The 20,115-nt window shown below is 36.8% G+C and overlaps 1 protein-coding gene across 1 annotated transcript in view; it reads left to right on the top strand.

The window, feature by feature from the left end:
- Positions 1 to 437: 437 nt before the first annotated feature.
- Positions 438 to 20,115, top strand: part of EMSY (EMSY transcriptional repressor, BRCA2 interacting) — a 90,557-nt gene continuing 70,879 nt past the window's right edge. The window contains exons 1-8 of the mRNA XM_069470991.1: positions 438 to 508; positions 2,199 to 2,307; positions 7,294 to 7,393; positions 8,888 to 8,962; positions 10,302 to 10,343; positions 13,732 to 13,907; positions 15,459 to 15,611; positions 17,825 to 18,084. Coding sequence (XP_069327092.1) covers positions 2,238 to 2,307; positions 7,294 to 7,393; positions 8,888 to 8,962; positions 10,302 to 10,343; positions 13,732 to 13,907; positions 15,459 to 15,611; positions 17,825 to 18,084 — 876 coding nt within the window. The 5' untranslated portion in view covers positions 438 to 508; positions 2,199 to 2,237. The remainder of the gene's footprint in view (positions 509 to 2,198; positions 2,308 to 7,293; positions 7,394 to 8,887; positions 8,963 to 10,301; positions 10,344 to 13,731; positions 13,908 to 15,458; positions 15,612 to 17,824; positions 18,085 to 20,115) is intronic.

Below are 20,115 nucleotides of genomic sequence, written 5' to 3'. Positions count from 1 at the left end.
GTAAAGGTCGCCGCAAAGACTGGGCTCCAGCTGCCGACGCCATCTTGACCGCTACGTGTGGCGTCACACGTAGCAGAGAGCGCAGCCGATTCGCTGAGAGGCGGCAGGCGTAGGAGAGGCGCGCGAAGCCAGAGAGAGGAGGGTATGTAGGCGAAGCCAAGGAAACTACAATCCCAGACTTCCTTGCGTGTGCGACAACCAACCCGGGGAGAAAGAGGTTGGAGTTTGGCTTCGGACCACAACTCCCAGCACGCCCTGCGATGTCTGTCTTTTTCTTTCATAACGCCGAGGAAAAGAGGGACAGGATAAATGGAGGGCTTTTGGTGTCAGTTCTCCGAAAGGCGGGAAAGGCGAACTACACCTCCCGACTGGCAGCGCGCGAATGCGCCTGCGCTCTAATACTTGTCGCCATCTTGCCCCTTCTGAGGCACCGCAAACAAACCCAATTCCTGCTGTCCCCTAGTCTTGGCGGAGGAGCCTTTTAGATGAGCCCCGAAAGGCCGGGCAGGTGGGTGACTCTCAGGCAGGGTCCTGGGAAGAGCTGGCAGGCCAGCCAGGCTAGAGGCGCGCCGGGCCAGGCATTCGGAGCCGGGCTTTGGGCGCCCAGCCCCATCCTCCGTTGTTTCCTAACGGGATCATAGGGCTCCCGGAGGTGGACTGAGGGGGACTCTGGCAGGCCTTGTGTTGGGACCCCGAACGACCAGTTCTCGGAAGCTTCCAGTGAGTCCAGGTCGTATGGCTGGCTGTCCGCGCGCCTACTCTCTCTCTGTTGTCCTCTCTGCTGAGAAGGGAGGGAAGCGCGGATGCCGGCTGGGGCCCCTGACACCGGCTGCTGTCCCTGAGGGGCTTGGGTCGTGGGCTTGACATTGGGACCGGTGCTGAGAGGCCCGGGTGAGGAGCCTGGGCGGGCTGCTCTTGTTGTGGTGCTGCAAGAGAGTGCGTGTTTGGAGAGGGGGCGGGGCGGGCTTGCCTCCTTGACACTTGAGTGGAGAAGGATTATACGAGATCGTGGTTGCCCGAGCGGGCTCCGGCAACTACTGCTCGGCTTTCCGATGCGATGCGGCCCCGCGGTGAGGTCCGCTGGCGGGGATGCGTCGGGATGCCGTGACGTGGTGCTTGATCCGGGAGGTCGCCGGCCGCCTCCAAGATCCTGTGGGGAGGCGGGGACTGGCTTGTGGAGGGAGCGGATTCCTTTGGCTCTGCCCCTTCTTCCTCCTCCCCACCCCTTTTCTTTATGTCACCCTGCCGGCTGGGGCGCGCAGTCCAGTTCTCCTTGCTCTGGGTTGGTTCTGAGCTGAGAGGACTATGGGAAGTAGGGGGAGGGGATGCTCAACTCGGAGCGTAGAGTTGGAGTTAACTAGTAGCAGTTATTTCGGTTCAGTGTCTGACTCCTAGGCTAGACAGTGAGCTCATTCATTTATTCATTCATTCCACTTACTCCCGTCAGTCCTTCATTTGTCCATTTAACAGACATTAACAGCAGGTCTACTGTGTGCTAAGCAGGTATTGTGCAGGCCCCCAGCGCGTTGTCTTTTTGTCCTTTCGATTAGGGACTTCTCAATACAAAGTAAGTTTCTGGTAGCTAAACTTTTGGTTAATGGTTGTTTAAATGACTACAGGGTCTAAATTCATATTTCATTGTTAAGACTTGAGGGGAGAGTTCTTTATTAAGTTCCATTGACCGAAGTAATGTGCTAGGAGCTTTACATATTTTATCTCATGTAACTCGTAAGTGAGGAGGCCAACATATCAAGTAACTTGCCCAAGGTTACTCAGGTAGTAGGACCTTAAATTTTTAAATTATATGCCAGCCACTGTGAAAGAACTTTACATAAACTGTTCTTTAATACTTATAACACATTGGGTGTTGTTATCTCTGTTTTATAGCTGTGTAAAACTTAGGCCTAGAGAGGCCAATTTACCCCGGGTCGCATAACCAGTAAGTTGAAAAGCTGGGACTAGAACCTAGAGGTGTCTGACTCTAAAGCCTGTGCTCTTTTCACTGTCATAGGCTTGAATAGTGAGCTCTCAAGTGATTGTTTAATTCTTGATTTGTCAGAATTTGGAAAGTGTGGTAGTGAAAAAGGATTGTGAAGTATTTTATTGGTTTTACTTCTTAGCCTGTAGATGGATCTCCAGGTGAGTGGCCTTTTGAATGTATTTGGGTAATTTTATTTTTTATTTTTTTGTTCTGGTAGAGAGGACAAGCTCTTTGGGGCTACCAAACAGAAGCAGCAATGCCTGTTGTGTGGCCAACCCTTTTGGATCTCAGCAGGGATGAATGCAAAAGGATTCTTCGAAAATTGGGTATGATTTTAATTTTTAATGTTTTTAACCTTTCCATGATACTCTTCCCTTTCTGTTTGGGTCATTGCTATTTGCATGGGTACCATGTCTCATGCTATATCAGAAATTCTTTGGAGGTATAGTTTCCATCTTATTCATTTTTTTTCCAGTGCATAGTACATAGTAGGTGCATGAATCATAATAATAATAGTAGTAGTTAAGAGTTACTGAGGGCTACCTGGCTGTTCTGAGTTCTTTATATTGAACATCTCATATAATCCTCATTCAAACCTAAAAGGTAGGTGTTTTTTTTTTGGTTTTTTTTTTGCCCCCATTTTACAGATGAAGCTTAGAAGCCAAGGTAATGCTGATAGTAAGTAATTGAGTCGGGATTTGAACCCAGGGAATATGATTTCAGTCTCACTTTAATATACTCTTAACCTTCATGAGTGTATGTGTGAATTACATACTGTTTATGAATTCTGAGTTAATGTAAGCTATGCTCACTTTCCCAAATTATGTTTTCCTATCAGTAATAAAACATACTTTATGCTTATAATATTTAGTGCTTCTTTTCCCTTACGGCAGCTTTTCTCAAACATTTAGGGAAAGAATTAACCTCTAATACTAAGGTATTCATTGTATGTAAGGAACTCACTTCTCATGGTGCCTCTAGAATGGTATTAGTTATAAACTATCCTTGGGAAAATTGAGAAAAAGTTATTATTCAAATTATTTTTTGTGTTCTGTGGTTCAAATGAGGATCCTTGGGTAAGAAATGCTGCCTTAGACTATAAGGAGCTTGTCTAATTTACTACTATAGCTTCTGGCTAGTACAATAAATGAAATAAATGAAAAAATAATTTGAAAAAGAACATTAAATGCTTTGGCAGTTGATATGAATTCCTTAGATAGCTATGATTTTAAAGGGGAATGTTTGGGTCTTAAATTCAGGCAGACTTGGGGTTTTGGTACTATTACTAATGACCCATAGACTGAGGACAAGTTATTTAATCTTCCTAAATCTGTTGACAATTTTGTAAAAGAAGAATAGTAATATCTACCTTAGTTTGTTATGTGTGTTAACGGTATATATAAAGGGCCTATCACAGTACCTGATTTCTGAGTATACAGTGTTGTAAGCAGCTACTTTTAAACATTTATTATTTGCAGCTGAATCTTTTCTTCAAAGGAAATTTTTGTTGAGAATTCCTATGTGTAAGTTAGATAGAATCATAGCTGCTCTGGCCCTGCCTGCCCTTTTTATTTCCCGCAGGCCACTATGAGGATTTCAGATCACTTCTTAGCATTGTATTTTAGCAAGTACAAGAGTTGTTTTGGGGAGGGGGTTGTTAATCATTCCTTTATCTTTTTTTTTAACCTTATATCCAGACTTTTAGTACTAATCTGAAGTTAGTTTTCTACATACTCAGATGTAATTAATATAACAATATATCCTGATAGCTGCTGATTATAAATTTGGACTTGTATTTATTTCATAGCTGAAATAATTGCAGAACAGATCACAGACTGTAGATTGAATTTGGGGTTTCTAGGTTTTTGGGGCCTTGAATCAAGAGATTATGTTTAAATATAAAAATGGTAATCTTCAAGTCTAAACTTATTGCTAATTTTAGTCAGGGCTATGTGGCTAATGCTGCTGGAAAGCTGCTTCTATACAAAAGAAAACAGCCATCCTTCGTGGTAATGTCATCTTCATTGACCCTTGCCTTTGGGAAGTGAGCCTTGATAGTGATTTGCCAAAGACTTCCTCCCCATCCCTTGGCATATTATCATAACAATGAAACCTTTGAATTGCCTTCAAATGCTAGCTCTAGGTCCAAAGTTTAGAGAAGGTTCTGTATTTAAAAATTTGCTTAGAAGAGTTTAAGGATTAGCTTTGTCCTTTTAAAAATAGTCATAAATCATTTTAATATACGGTGCTAAACACTTAAATTTTGCTTAAGTATAAAGAAATTGGGATAGAGAATTTCTTTATGAAATACTGAAGATATCGGTGATAGTTAAATGCTTCCCTTTGTCCTGCCTCTCCCTTGCCCTATTTTTGTGATCATTCCTGAGCTGTAACTCTAACATGGGATTTTATGGACTATGGTATAAATTGAATGGCTGATTTGTTTAAATGAAATGGGTTGTGGGCTTTATAAAAATGGTTTGTCAAATCTTTTGTTTTCTAGGTTGTTCCCATGTGTTTATTATTTCATTCTACTTAGGTGTTATTATTGAGTTAACACTACAATAGAACGGCACCAAAAATAATACCAGAAATTCAACTAAGTGTGAGATATGTCAGGATCTAAGGATATCCATCAAAATGAACATAAAAAAATGTAAAGGAGGTTGGAAAGCTAGTAGGGATTCTTTACAACAAGAGAATTTCTGGTGAAAGGAAGTGCTGTGGTTGCCATAGCTGTGATAACTCTGTTTTGAGTCACAGTTTTGTGTATGTGAGGTTGCCATCTCTTAATATTGTATATGGCTTCTTAGACTTGAAGTGAGACTTGAAATGTCAGAAATATTTGTCATATTTCTTTAGTTAATTTTATTTTCTTTTAAATAGTGTCTTCATCATAAATTCATAGGTCAGAAGTAAGCTTTCTTTTTCCTCCAACTACTTCCTCTTTGGCCTTTCCATTTCTTTTTATGGCCTTGCCATTCTCCTAAACATTTTACAAGCCGAAAAACCTCTATTTCTTCTGCCATTACTTCCACAATCGATCAATTACTGAATCCTGTCAAAAAACTTTTTAGAATGGAATTAGAAGCTTTTCTCAGTCTGGCCACAAACTGTTTCCATTTTTATCTTTCTTTATTCCCTTACATATGTGAACTAAAATCTTTATAATAGTTATTTATATGTATATATATTTTAGGTGCCTTGTCGGATTTTAATCACCTTGAGGATAGGGACTTTTTTTTTTTCCTACGAATATTCTCCATGATACCTTGTAGTAGTTGTAATGTTCAGTTAGAAGCTTGATTTGAATTAGTGACTATGCGAATACAGACATATTTTTACTTCCCTTAGTGTAAAACTCTCAGACATAGTCACTGTTATTAGAAGTTACTAAAACAATATGAAACATTATTTGTTCTTTTACTCTCTGTATTCTTTTAGTACATTTGCATTTTCCCTCCCCTGTCTGCCTGGAGCACAGTTCTCTTTCTGATTAAAGCTTATGCATCCAGACTAGATGATGTGTTTCTCCTATGTGTCTTTACCACTGTATGTAAACTGTATCATAATTATCTGATGACTTGTTTCACTGCAGCTTTCTATTCTAGAGTTAACTCCTCGAGGGCAGGACTTAGCATATCATTTGGTGTTCATAATAGGACTCAGTACTGATTTGTTGAATACAATATTCCATAAATGGGGGCATAAACATTTAGAATATAGTGAATTCTTAGTTATGCCTAGTGCCTTTCTGAACTCTATTCTGGGTCTGATGAAAGCTTAAATATGTTTCCTGGAAATGAGTGTTTCCTTTACTACTCAGAGCAGTGGAACTTTGTCTTTCAAGAGAGATAGGGTGAAATGTCTACATAGTATCCAGCACAGCACAGATTGAACATGCAGGATGTTTATACTTAGGGTAATTCAGTTCCACCAGACATTTCTATTTAATGTACCAGCCCACTCTTCTATATAAAGCTTCCTTAGACACTCAGAACTGTGAATAATATGAACTGAATGAGACTACTCTTTTCTTATTGGTGTAGTATCTAGTCTGAGGGCATTCATATATTCCTTATTTAGCTCATATTTATTGAATGTTTCTTATGTGTCAGGCAGTGGCAGACGGCAAATTATCAAATAGGAATTTGAGTATGAAGATGATTCTAGTCTGGATATTTATTTCCTACCATTCTGTTTTGCTCAGGTATCTATTTCATAGTTTATTGTTTAAAACAACAACTATTTTATTATTTTTTACCATTCTGTGAGTTGCTGGCCTTGTCTGAGGTCTCAGGTATTCAGTTAGTAGCTTAGCTGGGGACTAGCTGAGCCTTTCTCTTCCTGTGGCCTTTCATTCTGACCTTCTTCACAGCCTGGTGATCTCAAGAGTTTGAAGAGGGCAAGGCCTAGTGTGCAAGTGCTTAGCAAACTTCTGATTGGCCAAAGCAAATTACATGTGGAGCTTAGAGTTAGTGTGGGAGGAGATACGCAAAGGTATTACACAGGAGCTACTTGGGAGGCATGCAGGGTTCATTGGGGGCCATTGAGGACTTTTGGTTTTATGTTTTAATCCATCCTAGGGACTGACAGTTTTATTTCATAATGGTTGTTTTTGTGGAAAGTGAAATGAAGCTGTCTGGTATTAGGATTCAGTATATTATGTCCTGGTTGCTGTAAGAACATTTCATTTTTCCTAAGTAGTCATTCTGATGATAGTTTTTATAGGTGCAGAGGATCTTATTTCTGAAAGGTACCTACAAAGTCCTTTCTAAATAAGGGAACAGGTTCAGAGATGAGAAAGGACTTGCCCAAGGTCACACAACTAGTGCATGGCAGTGTTGGAGCCAGAATCTTTTGTTCCAGTATTTTTTCAGTTGCACAGTACTCAGTACTCTCATCTACTCAGAAGGGAGGTGAAATATAGCTTGAACTCTTTATAATGCCTTTCAATAATGCTAAATACTTCTCTTACCAGCCTTATTACATCACTTGGAGCCTATTCCCAGTTGTTGGTAGCATTTGAGTTATATATTCTTCAGTGATAATGTGTGAAACAAAATATCTGTTAGATTATTCTACCTAAACATTTACATACATGACTTGTGTAAGGCAATGAAAAACAAAATGATATAAACTTATAAAAGCCACAGTTTTATCTGCTATTAGATAAAAATTTTGAAAGAAATTTAAAACAGCATTTGCATTTGATTGATTTTTGGTTTTTTTCCCCCTAAAGTTTCACTATACATAGCCATAGGATTAAAATATTAAAGGCCTATCTTGATAAAATAATTTTCTTCTTCTAGAATTGGAGGCATATGCTGGAGTTATCAGTGCACTTCGGGCACAGGGGGATCTCACCAAGGAAAAGAAAGATCTTCTTGGAGAACTCTCAAAAGTTCTTAGGTAAATTATCATAAAAGTTTGTGAGACGTGACTCTAGAAATTTCATTTTGAGTGGTTTCATTACTTTTCATTCTCAAATTAAGTAACTTTCAAATTAAGTTGAAGAATAGAGGTGTTCAAATTTTTGGTGCTTAGAGATCCCATCCCAGTTGTGTGCTCTGTTACAGAAAATTGTATAACTTACCATATATTATGTAATCCAGTCAGAAAGGGTTTAAGGCAGGTTATTTTAGTTTGGGCCACCTGGGAAAGGGAGGTGTTTTTGACATAAGTGAAGGAAAGAAAAGCTGGCAACAACTGGATATGAAGATCTAGAGTGGCATTTGTTGGAGAGAATAAGGGGATACAAGGAAGATACCTTAATTTATATAAATGGGTGGTGATTATATAGCCATAGCATTAAGCATAGCCTATCCCTTCAGCTTCCCAGTAGAGTGGCACTTGAATCCAATGGAAAAGTTCTAGTGAAAGGGTTCCTTGATACTTTTTGCCTCGATCCATTCTAGCATCTTGAGCTTTCTCAGAAAATGTTCTATTTTAACTAAAGTTTCTAAAAGCATTTCGTCCTATTTTTTTAAGTGAAAATAGGAAGATTCTTTCTATCATTTAATTAACATTAATATGGGGGGATGTTATTAAGCCAAATTCTCGGTCTTACTGTTTTCATAGTTAACAATTTGTATTTTTTGTTTGTTTGTTTGTTTTTTATGTTTCCTTATAAGTTCTGCTTTCTAGCCCCTTAAATGTTTTGGTCCATGGTATAGATTTAGTTTAAGCAGTGGAGAACACAATTAAAAGAATGGTACTCATTTTATTGAATATTTATGAATAGAATGGATGTAGCCTTTTTTCTAGTTGTTTAGTATTAGTAACTTTACATGTATTTAATCAGGATCAATATAGCACGTTTTTACCATTGGTAACATAATATAATGTAGAAGACACACAGCTAAAGTGTTAAGTAATAAAGGAGTATTGGCCTGGTGTTACGTTTCATAACATACAGCCACAGCAAACATTATCTTGCCACTCTCATTTCTTTATAATATTCACTCAACATAAAATTATAGACTCTTAACCTTTAGGAAAGACCTTATAAGACTTTCTTCTCAGTGCCAAAATCCTCTTCTGAGTAGTCATGATTAGGAGGTCATTCAGTGTCTGTTTGCATGTTTAGATAACAGGAAGTTCTGCTAATCTCATTTATGGTCTGACATTTCTGAGATTTGGAAGTAATGCCTTGATATCAGGGTGAATTTGTCTTCCTATGTTTTTTAATTTGCAACTATTTCTTTCTACAGTTACACAGAATTAGTATGAATCCTTTTCTAAGACGTTATAGCATATGAAGATATATATTGGGCTCCTGTCTATATCTTCTCACAAAGCAATCTTGCTCCCTTCCCCACAAGCAAAATGTTGACTTAAACAATAGAAGTATAGAAAAGAGCTGCCTGCTTGGCAGAGTTCTATAATGGCTATTTTTTTTCATAGCATCTCAACAGAACGCCACCGTGCTGAAGTTCGGAGAGCAGTAAACGATGAACGGTTAACAACAATTGCACATAAGTAAGCCATTAGTCATACCACCCCTGATTTTTTATGACGTAGTATAACGTAGTTTTGAACAGTCTTCCTGTTTTGTAGCAGCTTCCTGAGTCTTTTATCTTAATAACAACATCTCTATACTCAGGGATCCTGACCATAGAAGTAAAAGAGGTATTAACTGTTTATTCAGTTGGTTATGTTTTTTTGTATTTGGTTAGCTTTAAGTACTCAGGTCAAATCCCGTTGCAGTGTGATCTCTGTTTAAAGACCACCACAATTTAGCAGATGATGCACTTAGTTGAAGCACAGTTCAATAACAAAATAGTGTGCTTCCTAAAAATGACAGCCCGTTAGAGGTTTTTTGTAATGATATTGATATGTATATTGCTTTATAAGTAGGCACCATAACTTTTTTGATATCTGACTCATTATTTCATGTATTTTGAGATTCACAAAAAAGTGTAACATATATGTTCTGCTTTTAAGAAATATGAATATACTATATCTTAATTTACTTAAAAAATTCAACAAAATAAAATGATAAAGAATTCTTATAAAGTTGTTTTCAGATCATTATAATGCTTTGACAGATGGGGTGGAGGATGGTAGAGGACTGAGGGGCAGGGATCAAACCTTAATTGAGTGTATGTGAAGATAGTCCTGCCTAAAGAATAGAAAGGAGCAGAAATTATCTTTTAAATTTTAATATAAGATATAAACATTTCATAAAATGTTATAGTATAATTCATTTGTTTTTTATTTTTGTGTTTTAATGTGAAATAAAACTAAAGGAAAAATTTAGTGCATTTCCATAATGTGATAAACATGTTTTTAAACTAATTGACAGTATTTAAATTGACCCCAAAGATCCATTAGCTTCATGTTGTGCTTCACTGTCCCTCATTTTACTTAACATAAAATGGGGTGCTATCTTTTTAACAGCATAGTTTAAAGGTTTAGCTTATCCTGGAATTTTTAGTTTCTTTAGTGGTAGGTACGCACTGTAGAAATTTGGAAATTTTCCATTAGAAACAGTTCATATTTAGTTGTCAGGCTAACAGAAACATTCAAATATTAATGTGTTCCTTTTTTAATTTGCTCTAAACTTTTGAATTCAGTTGCTCTAGCAATAATGATAAATGAGCCTAGATTCTAATTTGAGAACTAGTAATAGGAAATTTATGTGCTAGATAATTAAGTAGTAAACAATAGCTTGCATTCAGAGGCACTTAGAAATAAATTAGTACCTTAGAAGCATTGGAACAGTGTTGTGGGACAACTAGTTATAAGTTGATGCATCAGTTTCATACTTAAAGGATAACATTTATTTAGTCTCCTTTTCCTTTTTTCCCCTTTAAAGAATGAATTTATCCTTATATTTGGGTGAAAGACCAAGTTACAGGTATGCAAATAGGTTATTATTATTTCAGGCTTTTTCTTATAATATTTCCAAATTGAAGCTCTCAATTATTCAGGGGCACATTATTACATTTATGAATTAACCATGCCCCTTGCTTTTCCTTCTCTTCCCTTCCTCCCCCTCCTAATACTGTCCACCCTTTAGCCATTTTGCTGCTTGGGAGTACCTCTAGTCAGAGGGTGGGAAGGGAGAGGAGGTGAAAATTTTAATTAGTCATTTTTCTACGTGTTAGTTGTCCTGGAAAAGGTTTGGTGGGAGAATTTACAAGTGTTTGCCAAAATATTTTTGGATCATACATGACTTTCTTTAATCTGTTTGACCTCTCCCTTTCCCTCCTCTCTCCATTAGCATGGATAATTGAGAGTTGGCTTTTATCTGCCTGTGTTTTCTCTTGTTTTCTCTCCTTTTTGGTTTCTTTAATATATGAATTTCATTTTTTGAAAAGAGTTTACTTCCGTGCATAATTTTAAGCTTTTTAGGTTTTTCTCTACTTTTGTTTTAATATTTTATATTATCATTTTAGTTTCATCAGATGTTGTATTTACTTGTTGAGCTCAAGAATCAGAGAGTGGTGAGGAAGGAGTAGATCCCTCAATCTCACCATCTCCTCTATTCCACTCAGAAGTAACAGCAGAGCATAGTTCCAAAGATTATCTACCGGAGGGCCTCATACTCTGAGCCTGAAAAAACAACTAGAGGAATGCATCTGAACTGACTGCATTCCCTTTCTCCTCTCCCTTCCCTCCCCCAACTCAAAATTGCAGTTTAGGCCAGAAGGAATGTGGTTGAAAGGTGATGAGAAGATTGAGCACAAAGGAGGGGGAAACAAAAGGAGTAGGGTATCTGGGATCAAAGAAAAGCCTTGCTTGTGGCTTGAAGCACAACACGTGTTTACTGTTTGGCACCAGGCTACTTATTAAGTTTGATACTCTAATGCAGCTTTGAATTATATCAGAATATTACAGCATTAAAGCCTTGGATGTCAAGGAGATTCAGATTTTTTAATCGGGCCACTCTTGCCCACATTGTCTTTAGAGTTAGAAGAGTGGCTATCTGGAATTTCTGCTCTCTTAACCCTTTCCCCATCAGTCAAACATTTACAGGTTATGATGTGAGTTTCTGTGTGAGAGTGAGTATTTTTACTGGTGCCTTATACAACCAAAGGATGTGAGGGCCAAACCAGTTTCATTAGTATCATCTTAGATTTCTCAGAAAAGAGGTTGGAGCAATGTTTCCCTTGCCATAGTTAGTATAAATAGAGGTATTCTTGCACTGAGACTAAGGCATCCCAGTGAAGCCCTGCAGGAAGATGTTTAGTCTGTAAAATTTAATTTAGATTACTTATGCAACTAATGCATATTTACACCTTCATTACTAAGCAAATAGGATTTTTGACCTAATTCTAACATGGTATTTGATTTTTCACTCACTTAAAAAAAGTTTGAGCATGTTTGCATGAGTGGAAATTTGGAAGATTTATAGATCTTTCTAAAAGTTGCAGTTGTGTCTTTTGCACTGCAAGTTTTGTCTTTTTAATAGTGTATATTTATGTGCTTCAAATGATCAATCTTCCATAATTTCTGCTGCCATTTAAACAATGCATCAGGTAAGTGTAGACATCATTTTATTTGTATGGTAAGCTTTCATCAAGGAAGTTAATTAGTGATATTCTAATAAAATGATAGCAAAATAGGAGTAAGCCAAGAAAATGCTGAATAACTTTTAGAATTTTTTCCTCTAACAATTAGCTATAGCCCTTTCCTGTCTTGTTCGTACCATTCTTTGTTTCAAAACTAGCATCAACTTGGAGATTATGTAATAACAAATTTGTGAGGGTTATTGGGGTTTTAAGAACTCCTCTTTTCCTTGTCTTAGGTAGGACTGTGTTGAACCATGTGGGAATTTACAGATTTTCCACAGTAACCCACTTGGATTCATCAGCTCCCAGAATTCCTTTCTGAACTGAACTTAAATCTTTCTTAAATTGTAATTTATTCCATTCAGTGAAAGTTGGTAGTAATTCGACAGCAGTGCCCAAATGGTGTAAATCAAAGGCAAAAGTTAGACATAAAACCCACTTGAAAAATTTCATGCTTTCTATTTATGATATGGCAAAGAATTTCAATAGCATAATATATGCTTGTTGAAGGAGACATTTATTAGTTGTGTGACCTTAGGCAAGTTATTTAACCTCTCTGTGATTCAGTTTCCCCATCTATAAAATCAAGTAATAATCCAATTTCATAGGATTATTGAAAGTTAATACATGTAAAATGTTTAAAACAATGTTTGACATATAGTAAGTGCTTAATGTTATCTATCATTTCCATCATTATCATCATAATCATTATTCCACTATCCATTAATTAAGGGCATTTGTATACTCCATCTAAATCTGAAGAATCAGTGGACATACAGAGTCATTAAATTGAGTTGTAGAATTTATGGTTTTGAAAAAAGTGCAGAAATATTTCCGATTTAGTGAAGAGGTTGTTTCTGGGTGAATTTTGAGCTTTGACACTAATCATTAGGGTCTTTCATGGAGTCACGTCAAGAGAAATGACACAGTTACCTTTTGATATTTCAACCTCTGGTTGGAGTCGAGGATAAAATTTGCTCAAGAAATTTAGGGTAGAGAAACTGAGTGCTGTCTGCTTAGAGACAGTCCAATTGCCTCAAATCCTTCTTAGAGTGAAAAATGGTATAAATAAATAAAAATAAAGTAGTGGCAGGTTTCTTCACTGTCCTCAAAGCTAGTCTATTTTTAACAGGAAGGATAATAGCATAATACATTGTCAATGACACCTTCTTTTATATATACAGCCCTCTTCTATCCTTTACTACGTAAATCCCCCCCTCGTTTACTGCCTCAGTTTCCCTTGTTTGAAAGCCTTAGAACCTCTGGCCATGCAGGCAGTTAGGTAATTTTACAAAGGTTCAATGAATTCCATCCTTAATTATTAAGGAAAATCTGATTTTTAAAATTATTAGTGCTTTTTACTTTCTTGGTTTAATTATAAAATTAAGTTATAAAAGTTAGTAGAATTACTAGTTTTCATTAGTGATAGCAAATTTAAATTAATAAAAGCAAAGTCCACGTTTATTTAGAAGGCATAGGAAAATTTTTTGTAGTTTCAGTTATGCGTATTATAAGATTCAGATTATAGAAACAAATGTGTAAGAACCTAAGTGTGTGACATTCCTTGAATTCTAATTATTTGTAATTTTGATCTTGCTTGCTTAAAATAAAGCCTCTGCTATTCACTCGGTACTTTTTGTAGTTTAAAAAGTTACATTTATTTGAGAAAATATATTTAATTCATATTTAGCCATTGAGAACCCTTGTAGCAGCACTTTCTTTTTTGTTTAGTATGTCTGGACCTAATAGCTCTTCAGAATGGTCCATTGAAGGTCGGCGATTGGTACCATTGATGCCCCGGCTGGTTCCCCAAACTGCCTTCACTGTAACAGCTAATGCTGTTGCTAATGCAGCTATCCAGCACAATGCATCTCTTCCAGTGCCTGCAGAAACAGGAAGCAAGGAAGGTGAGTAGAAAAATATTTTTGTGTTAGAGATTATTTTTCATCTGCTTTTATCCCGGTGTGTAAAGGTATAAAGCATAGTGGGCAACTCTGATTCTGAAACTAGAAACTGCCAGGTTTTCAGTCTCAGCCAAAATTAAATCTTCCTTTTATTGAAAGTGTGTATTATGTTAATCACAAAATTACAAAAATCTTTTTGGAATAAATTTTTGATATCACTGTATTTTGTTAGAAGTGAATAGAAGGCCTTAATGGATGACAGAAGTCATTTAGCTGCTAAAAAAAGATGCCAAACTGATAGCTTTAGAAAATAAAGCTCAGTTTTTGTTTTCCTGAATCCGTGATATATGCTGCTACTCTGTTCCAGTCAATGTGCTGAATCCATTACCTGGCAGAAAGACTTTCTCATTGTTATTTAATCCAGTAATTAACACATGCTTTAAAAATCCTTGAATTCTCTCTCACCAAGAATAATATTAAATTTGAGAGAGCATATTTGGATTGACTCCAGTAGTTTAGTTTGGTGTTGCATAATAATGACCTTGAAAACAATGCATTTGTCAGATTACTCTGGGGAATTGTCTCTTCTTGCCTAGCAGTGGGCTGTGGAGCAGAGTGAGATACTCTTTTCATGCATGCCAGGCTCTGTTTTAGGCTGAAGGAAGCTATATTTGGAGGAAGACAGTTATCTGTGTGCAAACTTGGCCTACATTGAGTTCCTGTTTTCTTCGTTGTTGGAGAGGTATCTTTTCTCTCTTTCCACTTTTATGTTTTCCATCTACCAAATCTCTGGTAGAGTGGAAAGAATGTAGGGTTTCCACTAGTCAAATACATGTTTGAATCTTTACTTTGTCATTTCCTAGCTATGTGACCTCCAGCACGTCTTAGCTTCTGTGAGCCTTGGGTTCCCCAGTTTTAAAATGAAGATGTGATATTGTGAGAATTAGTGAAAATGTATGGAAAGGATTTAGCACAGTGCATGGTGCCTATAAGCTATTCTTGCTGTTGGTGAGCTGTGTTCCTTGAATGCTAGGTTCAAATATGATGTCATTATTTTAGTTGAGTTATTGTTGCACTACTTGGATGGCAAATGACTAGTGAGTTGGTTTATATTAAAGAAACTTACCTTGAATCTCCCCTAGTGGCCACCTTGAATATTGCTATGGTCAGGGAAAAATTATCCCTCATCCCGTCATTGGTGCTGTTAGTATTAAAAGGGAATACAAGTATGTGCCTGTTGCTCAACTCTGCCATGAATGAAAAATGACTTTCATTTTTCTCAGTGTATTTTTAAACTTGATTTCTTTGTAACTACATTCTTCTCCATTGGCAGTGTCACCTGTAGACAAGCTGTTACAGGGAAAACCCATTTAAATGATGGTTTTCAGGAAAGGTTATTAATACCTTTTAACCTGTAGAACTAATATGTAGTACTGGCCTCTGACTTCTGATCACATGAAAATGTTAAAATTGGCCTGCAATAAAAATAATTTTTCTCTATGCCTGGACAGTTTTGGTGAAAGTTAACAGCAAACTTTTTTATCGTTCCTTCAGTAGTGGTTTGCTATTCCTACACAAGTACCACGTCAACCCCAACCTCTACCCCTGTTCCAAGTGGCAGCATAGCAACGGTTAAGTCTCCAAGACCTGCCAGTCCTGCCTCCAATGTAGTTGTCTTGCCAAGTGGAAGTACTGTTTATGTCAAAAGTAAGTGATACTCTCAGTGTTATTAGGGCCATCTTGGCTAAATGCTGCAGTATAGGCCTGATTAGATCTGCCTTCCTGGATTAAATCATCGGTCTACTAGCTATTAGCAGTGGTTAGTTTTTGAAGGTTCTAAAGAATTCGTTTCTTTACATATGACTAGGTGTATATTGCTTTTTAATCAGATCTGGGGTTTGAGAAATGACTTTTTTGTTTTCTATGGGGAATCTGCCTTTGAACAGTGTTATCCTTCAAAAATTCAGTTTTTTCATTGTCATGAAATAGAAATACTGTGAATAGAAACTGAAAGAATTGCTTATGATTTATTCAATATTTATTCCTATAATCATAATCTTTGTAGTAGCTTCTTAAATTATTTTATATAACATATCATCCAACTGTTAGATTCAGTGAAGCATTCTAGAGTCTTTTGTTTCTAGTTGACTGTAATTTTTTGAAGTTTTTTTTATTTGCAGTTTTTAACTCCTTGATTCTACCCTATGAAGCAGTTTGATGTCCAGTTCTTTTTTTTCTTTTTACTTTGTGTTATGTCAGTGTTGCTTTTATTTTAAAATTTAATTTACTTATTTATTTAATTTATAAAGAAAAAAGGTTTATTTGGCTCATGATCCTGGTGGCTGTAAAGTTGAGTTTTATTGTTCCAAGATTAGGCAGCTGCATCTGGTGAGGACCTTATGCTACTTCAACTCATGGTGGAAAGTAGAAAGGAAGCAGGTGTATACAAAGAGATAACATGGTGAGAAAAGAAGCAAGACAGAAACTGAGGAAGCCAGACTTTTTAAATTTTATTTTTATTTAATTTTTTGCTTTGCTTTTACTGTCAACTAGAGATCATTAATATTTGAGTTTCATTTTTCTCTATACTGTTAATAAACTTGATTTCTTTGTAACTTTTAGAGGCAAAGTTTGCTGTTTTAGAGAGGCATGATTCTAGGTCATTGTCAGCCCTGTTTAAATTAGAGTTAAAAAATTGAAGGTGTGGAGTTACATTTATTACCAATTCCACGAGTCATGCTATATAACTTTTTATGTCTTCTTTGTAGAGATTTCCTATGTAGGTTGCTATGTCTTATGTTTCTCACTTGATTTTTAAAAAGTCTATAAAAACAATTGAGGCTTTAGTTCATCATGACATAACTAAGAATCTGGGACTACTAATTAAGTTTATATCTGATTTCTGTGGATTTAGCCAAGGTGGTCTTTCAAAATAACTGTAGGGACCTATTTTTTGATCATTTTTTAAACACTGAAAGTGCATCTCAAACATGAAGAAACCATGTCATGTAATGTGTAGTTTTAAGTAACAGGAAGTTTATTGCTTTATATTCAGAAGTCACACGAACAACATTAGTGTGGGATATAATCATTTATTCGCCTAACTTTTTATTTTATACAAGGCACTATACTGGGGAAACAAACCAATAAGACTTAGTCATTGCCTTTTGGGAGCCCCTTAATAATGGGAGATGTGTAAACAATCACATTGCCATATGATAAGTGGTATAGAAGAGAATGTACAAAGTGCTTTATAAGCTCAGGGGAGACATGGATTAGCTTTGCTTAGAGGAAGAAGGAAAAGCTTCATTGAGGAGGTGGCTTACAGAATGATGATTACAAGGTGATCAAGAGGTGATTGATGGTAGGTAGTATTCCCCAAAGAACAATAGTATATGGATACCCAGAGATGGATAGAATGCGGTTAGGTGGCTTTGGGGAATGGGGAGCAGTTTAGCATGCCAAGATTAAAGGGCTGCACAAGATTGGGTGCAGCAGCTGGGTATTGTATACTTGGAAAGAAACGGGGCCTTGAATGGTATGGTAATGATTTTGTGTCTCATCTTCTAAGAAGACAAAAACTACTAAAGGATTTTAGGTAGTGCATTGATGTGATTAGATATAACTAGTCATGGAGGGTAGAATAGAAGTGGAGACACTGGAAGCTTGGACATCTTTTAGGGAATTGTTGCTAAGAGACAGGCAAGACATAAGAAGGCCTGACATGGAGCAGAAGCCATAGGTTTAAAGAAAGGAGGGAAGGCATTCAGAGAGCACTTCTTTGAGGGAGGATTGATAGGACCCTTGGCTGATTGGGCATGAGTTCAAGGGTGACTTGATAACACAAAGGTTTTAAAAATAAAGTGTAAAATGCAAGGTTAGTTTGATATAAATATAGCGGTATTATCATTGCCCTTCAGGTGTTAGCTGTTCAGATGAAGATGAAAAGCCCAGAAAACGAAGGCGAACAAACTCTTCTAGCTCCTCTCCCGTTGTCCTAAAGGAAGTTCCAAAGGCTGTTGTTCCAGTCTCAAAGACGATCACTGTGCCTGTGAGTGGTAGTCCCAAGATGAGCAACATCATGCAGAGCATTGCCAACTCCTTACCACCCCACATGTCTCCTGTGAAAATAACCTTCACCAAACCGTCAACACAGACAACAAACACAACAACACAAAAGGTATGTGGTAGAGGGAGTCTCTGCCTGCCAATTGTTTCTTTCAGACAATATAACTGAGATTTAATAAACATGCACTGAGTGCTTACTATGTGCTTGGCATTATGCTGGGAATGTTCACGTCTCTTACATTGTTTAAGTCTGCACATGAAGCTTTGGGATAGGTATTATTATTTCAGTTTTTGCAGACGAGGCTTAGTGATGCTAAATGACTTGCCTAAGATGACACAGCTAGCAGATATCCTACTTCTAAGAATTGTGCTCTATTTTATAATTGTAATGCCTTTGGAAAAAATTAAAATAGAAAAATTTTTAAAATCTATATTTATATGACCTTTAGGAAATCAGTTTTTACTTTGCCAAAGTAATAAAGTTGTCAGTTAGGGGTTTCATAGAAGAAATGAAGGCTATGATTAAGTAAATAATTGTCATTTTTAAAAATTCTTCATATACTAGTATTAATGCCTTCCTAAAGTCTTCTCTAAGTATGCTCAAGTCATCAGTATTCTGTCAGTATCATGCTATTAAACCCTCTGCCTTCCCATACTAAGCTTGTTGCACACTTATATTTCTGGGATCTCCCTTTGCCATCATTCTGATCTTCCTCTTTGTTAGTTTATTGACTCATTTTGCTAGAGTGTATTCTCCAGTAGCTTCCTGGGGTATGGTTGAATGGAAAGTAAATTTTTTTAGACCTTGCATGGTGGACTGCAAATTTCTTTATTCTGTCCTCCTACTTTGTTGATGGTATAGCTAGGTAAAGTATTCTAGGTTGGAAATCATTTTCTATGTGAATTTTGAAGATAATTGCTCTGTTGGCTTCTGGCTTCCAGTATTGCTTTTGGGAAGCCCAATGCCCTTCTAATTTCAGATCTTGTTTTTCTTTTTGAAAACTTTTAGTAACTTTCAGAGTTCTGAAATTTCAAGGTAATGTTCCTTGGTGTGGGTCTTTGTTATCCAATAGTTTGTGTTCTCAGTGGGCCCTTTTATTCTGGACACTTGTGTCCTTCAATTCTGGAAAATTTTTGGATTTATTTCTTTGATTTTTCTCTGTTTTCTCTTTTTGGATCACCTGTTATTCACCATTGAACTGCCTGGATCGATCCTTTAATTTTCTTATCTTTTCTCATTCCCAGTTTCCATTTTTGTTTTGCATTTTTTTCCTATTCTTGTATAATGATAAAAGCCTGGATGTCAGAACAGACTTCCTGGATTCAAATTCTGGCTTTCACCACTTACTAGCTATGTGAATGGGAAAACCAGACTCTACCTAAGTTTTCTCATCTGTAAAACAGGGAAAACAATATTATTTTACAGGATTTTGGGTGTCATTTATTTAATGAAATAATATATGAAAAACTTAGAATAGAGCCTGGCACATAGTAAATGCTCTGTAAGTATTATTGTTTTCCTTATCACTTAACTTTATCTTTCAGTACTTTTATGTAATTTAGTTTTGCTGTCATACTTTAAATTTCTAGTAAGTCTTTCTTGTTCTCTAAAAGCTCTTTTTTTAAAAAAAATAACATCCTGCTCTTTCATAGAATCATTGTATTCTTTTACTTGATGATATTCATGATAATATTTTTATGTTTTCTTCTTTCATTTTCTCTCTCTTACATGTATGTTCCTTTTATCTATTTATTTTTATCTCTTTTATTTCACTTTCCTTAAGTATCTGGCTATCTGCTTATAAATGAAAGTAGGCACTAAAAAGATGACAGAAAGCTCTCTGTGTATGGTTGGGACATGTTAATGGTGACTTTCATTGTAGATTGACCTAGCTGGGCTGTTTTGGTTGAGGAACACTCACTACCCCTTCACCTCCGTCAGTTGTCACTATCTTTAGGGCTTTTCCTTTGACTGGTCAGATTCCTTAGAGAAGAATATTCTAGTCTCCTACCTTGAGTGGTATAAGCTAGGCTGTCAGTGTTTGGGAAGTAATTGAGGGGAGAAGGCTAAATGGACTCACCATTCATTATGTGGACTTTACTTAACCCTTTTGTTTTCAGTACAGTATCTGCCCCCCCTCAG

The sequence above is a fragment of the Eulemur rufifrons genome, chromosome 6 (genome assembly GCF_041146395.1).
Source record: "Eulemur rufifrons isolate Redbay chromosome 6, OSU_ERuf_1, whole genome shotgun sequence".
NCBI classification, from domain to species: Eukaryota; Metazoa; Chordata; class Mammalia; order Primates; family Lemuridae; genus Eulemur; species Eulemur rufifrons.
The sequence above is the reverse complement of the archived record's forward strand: the minus strand, read 5'-3'. Positions and strand labels throughout refer to the sequence as shown.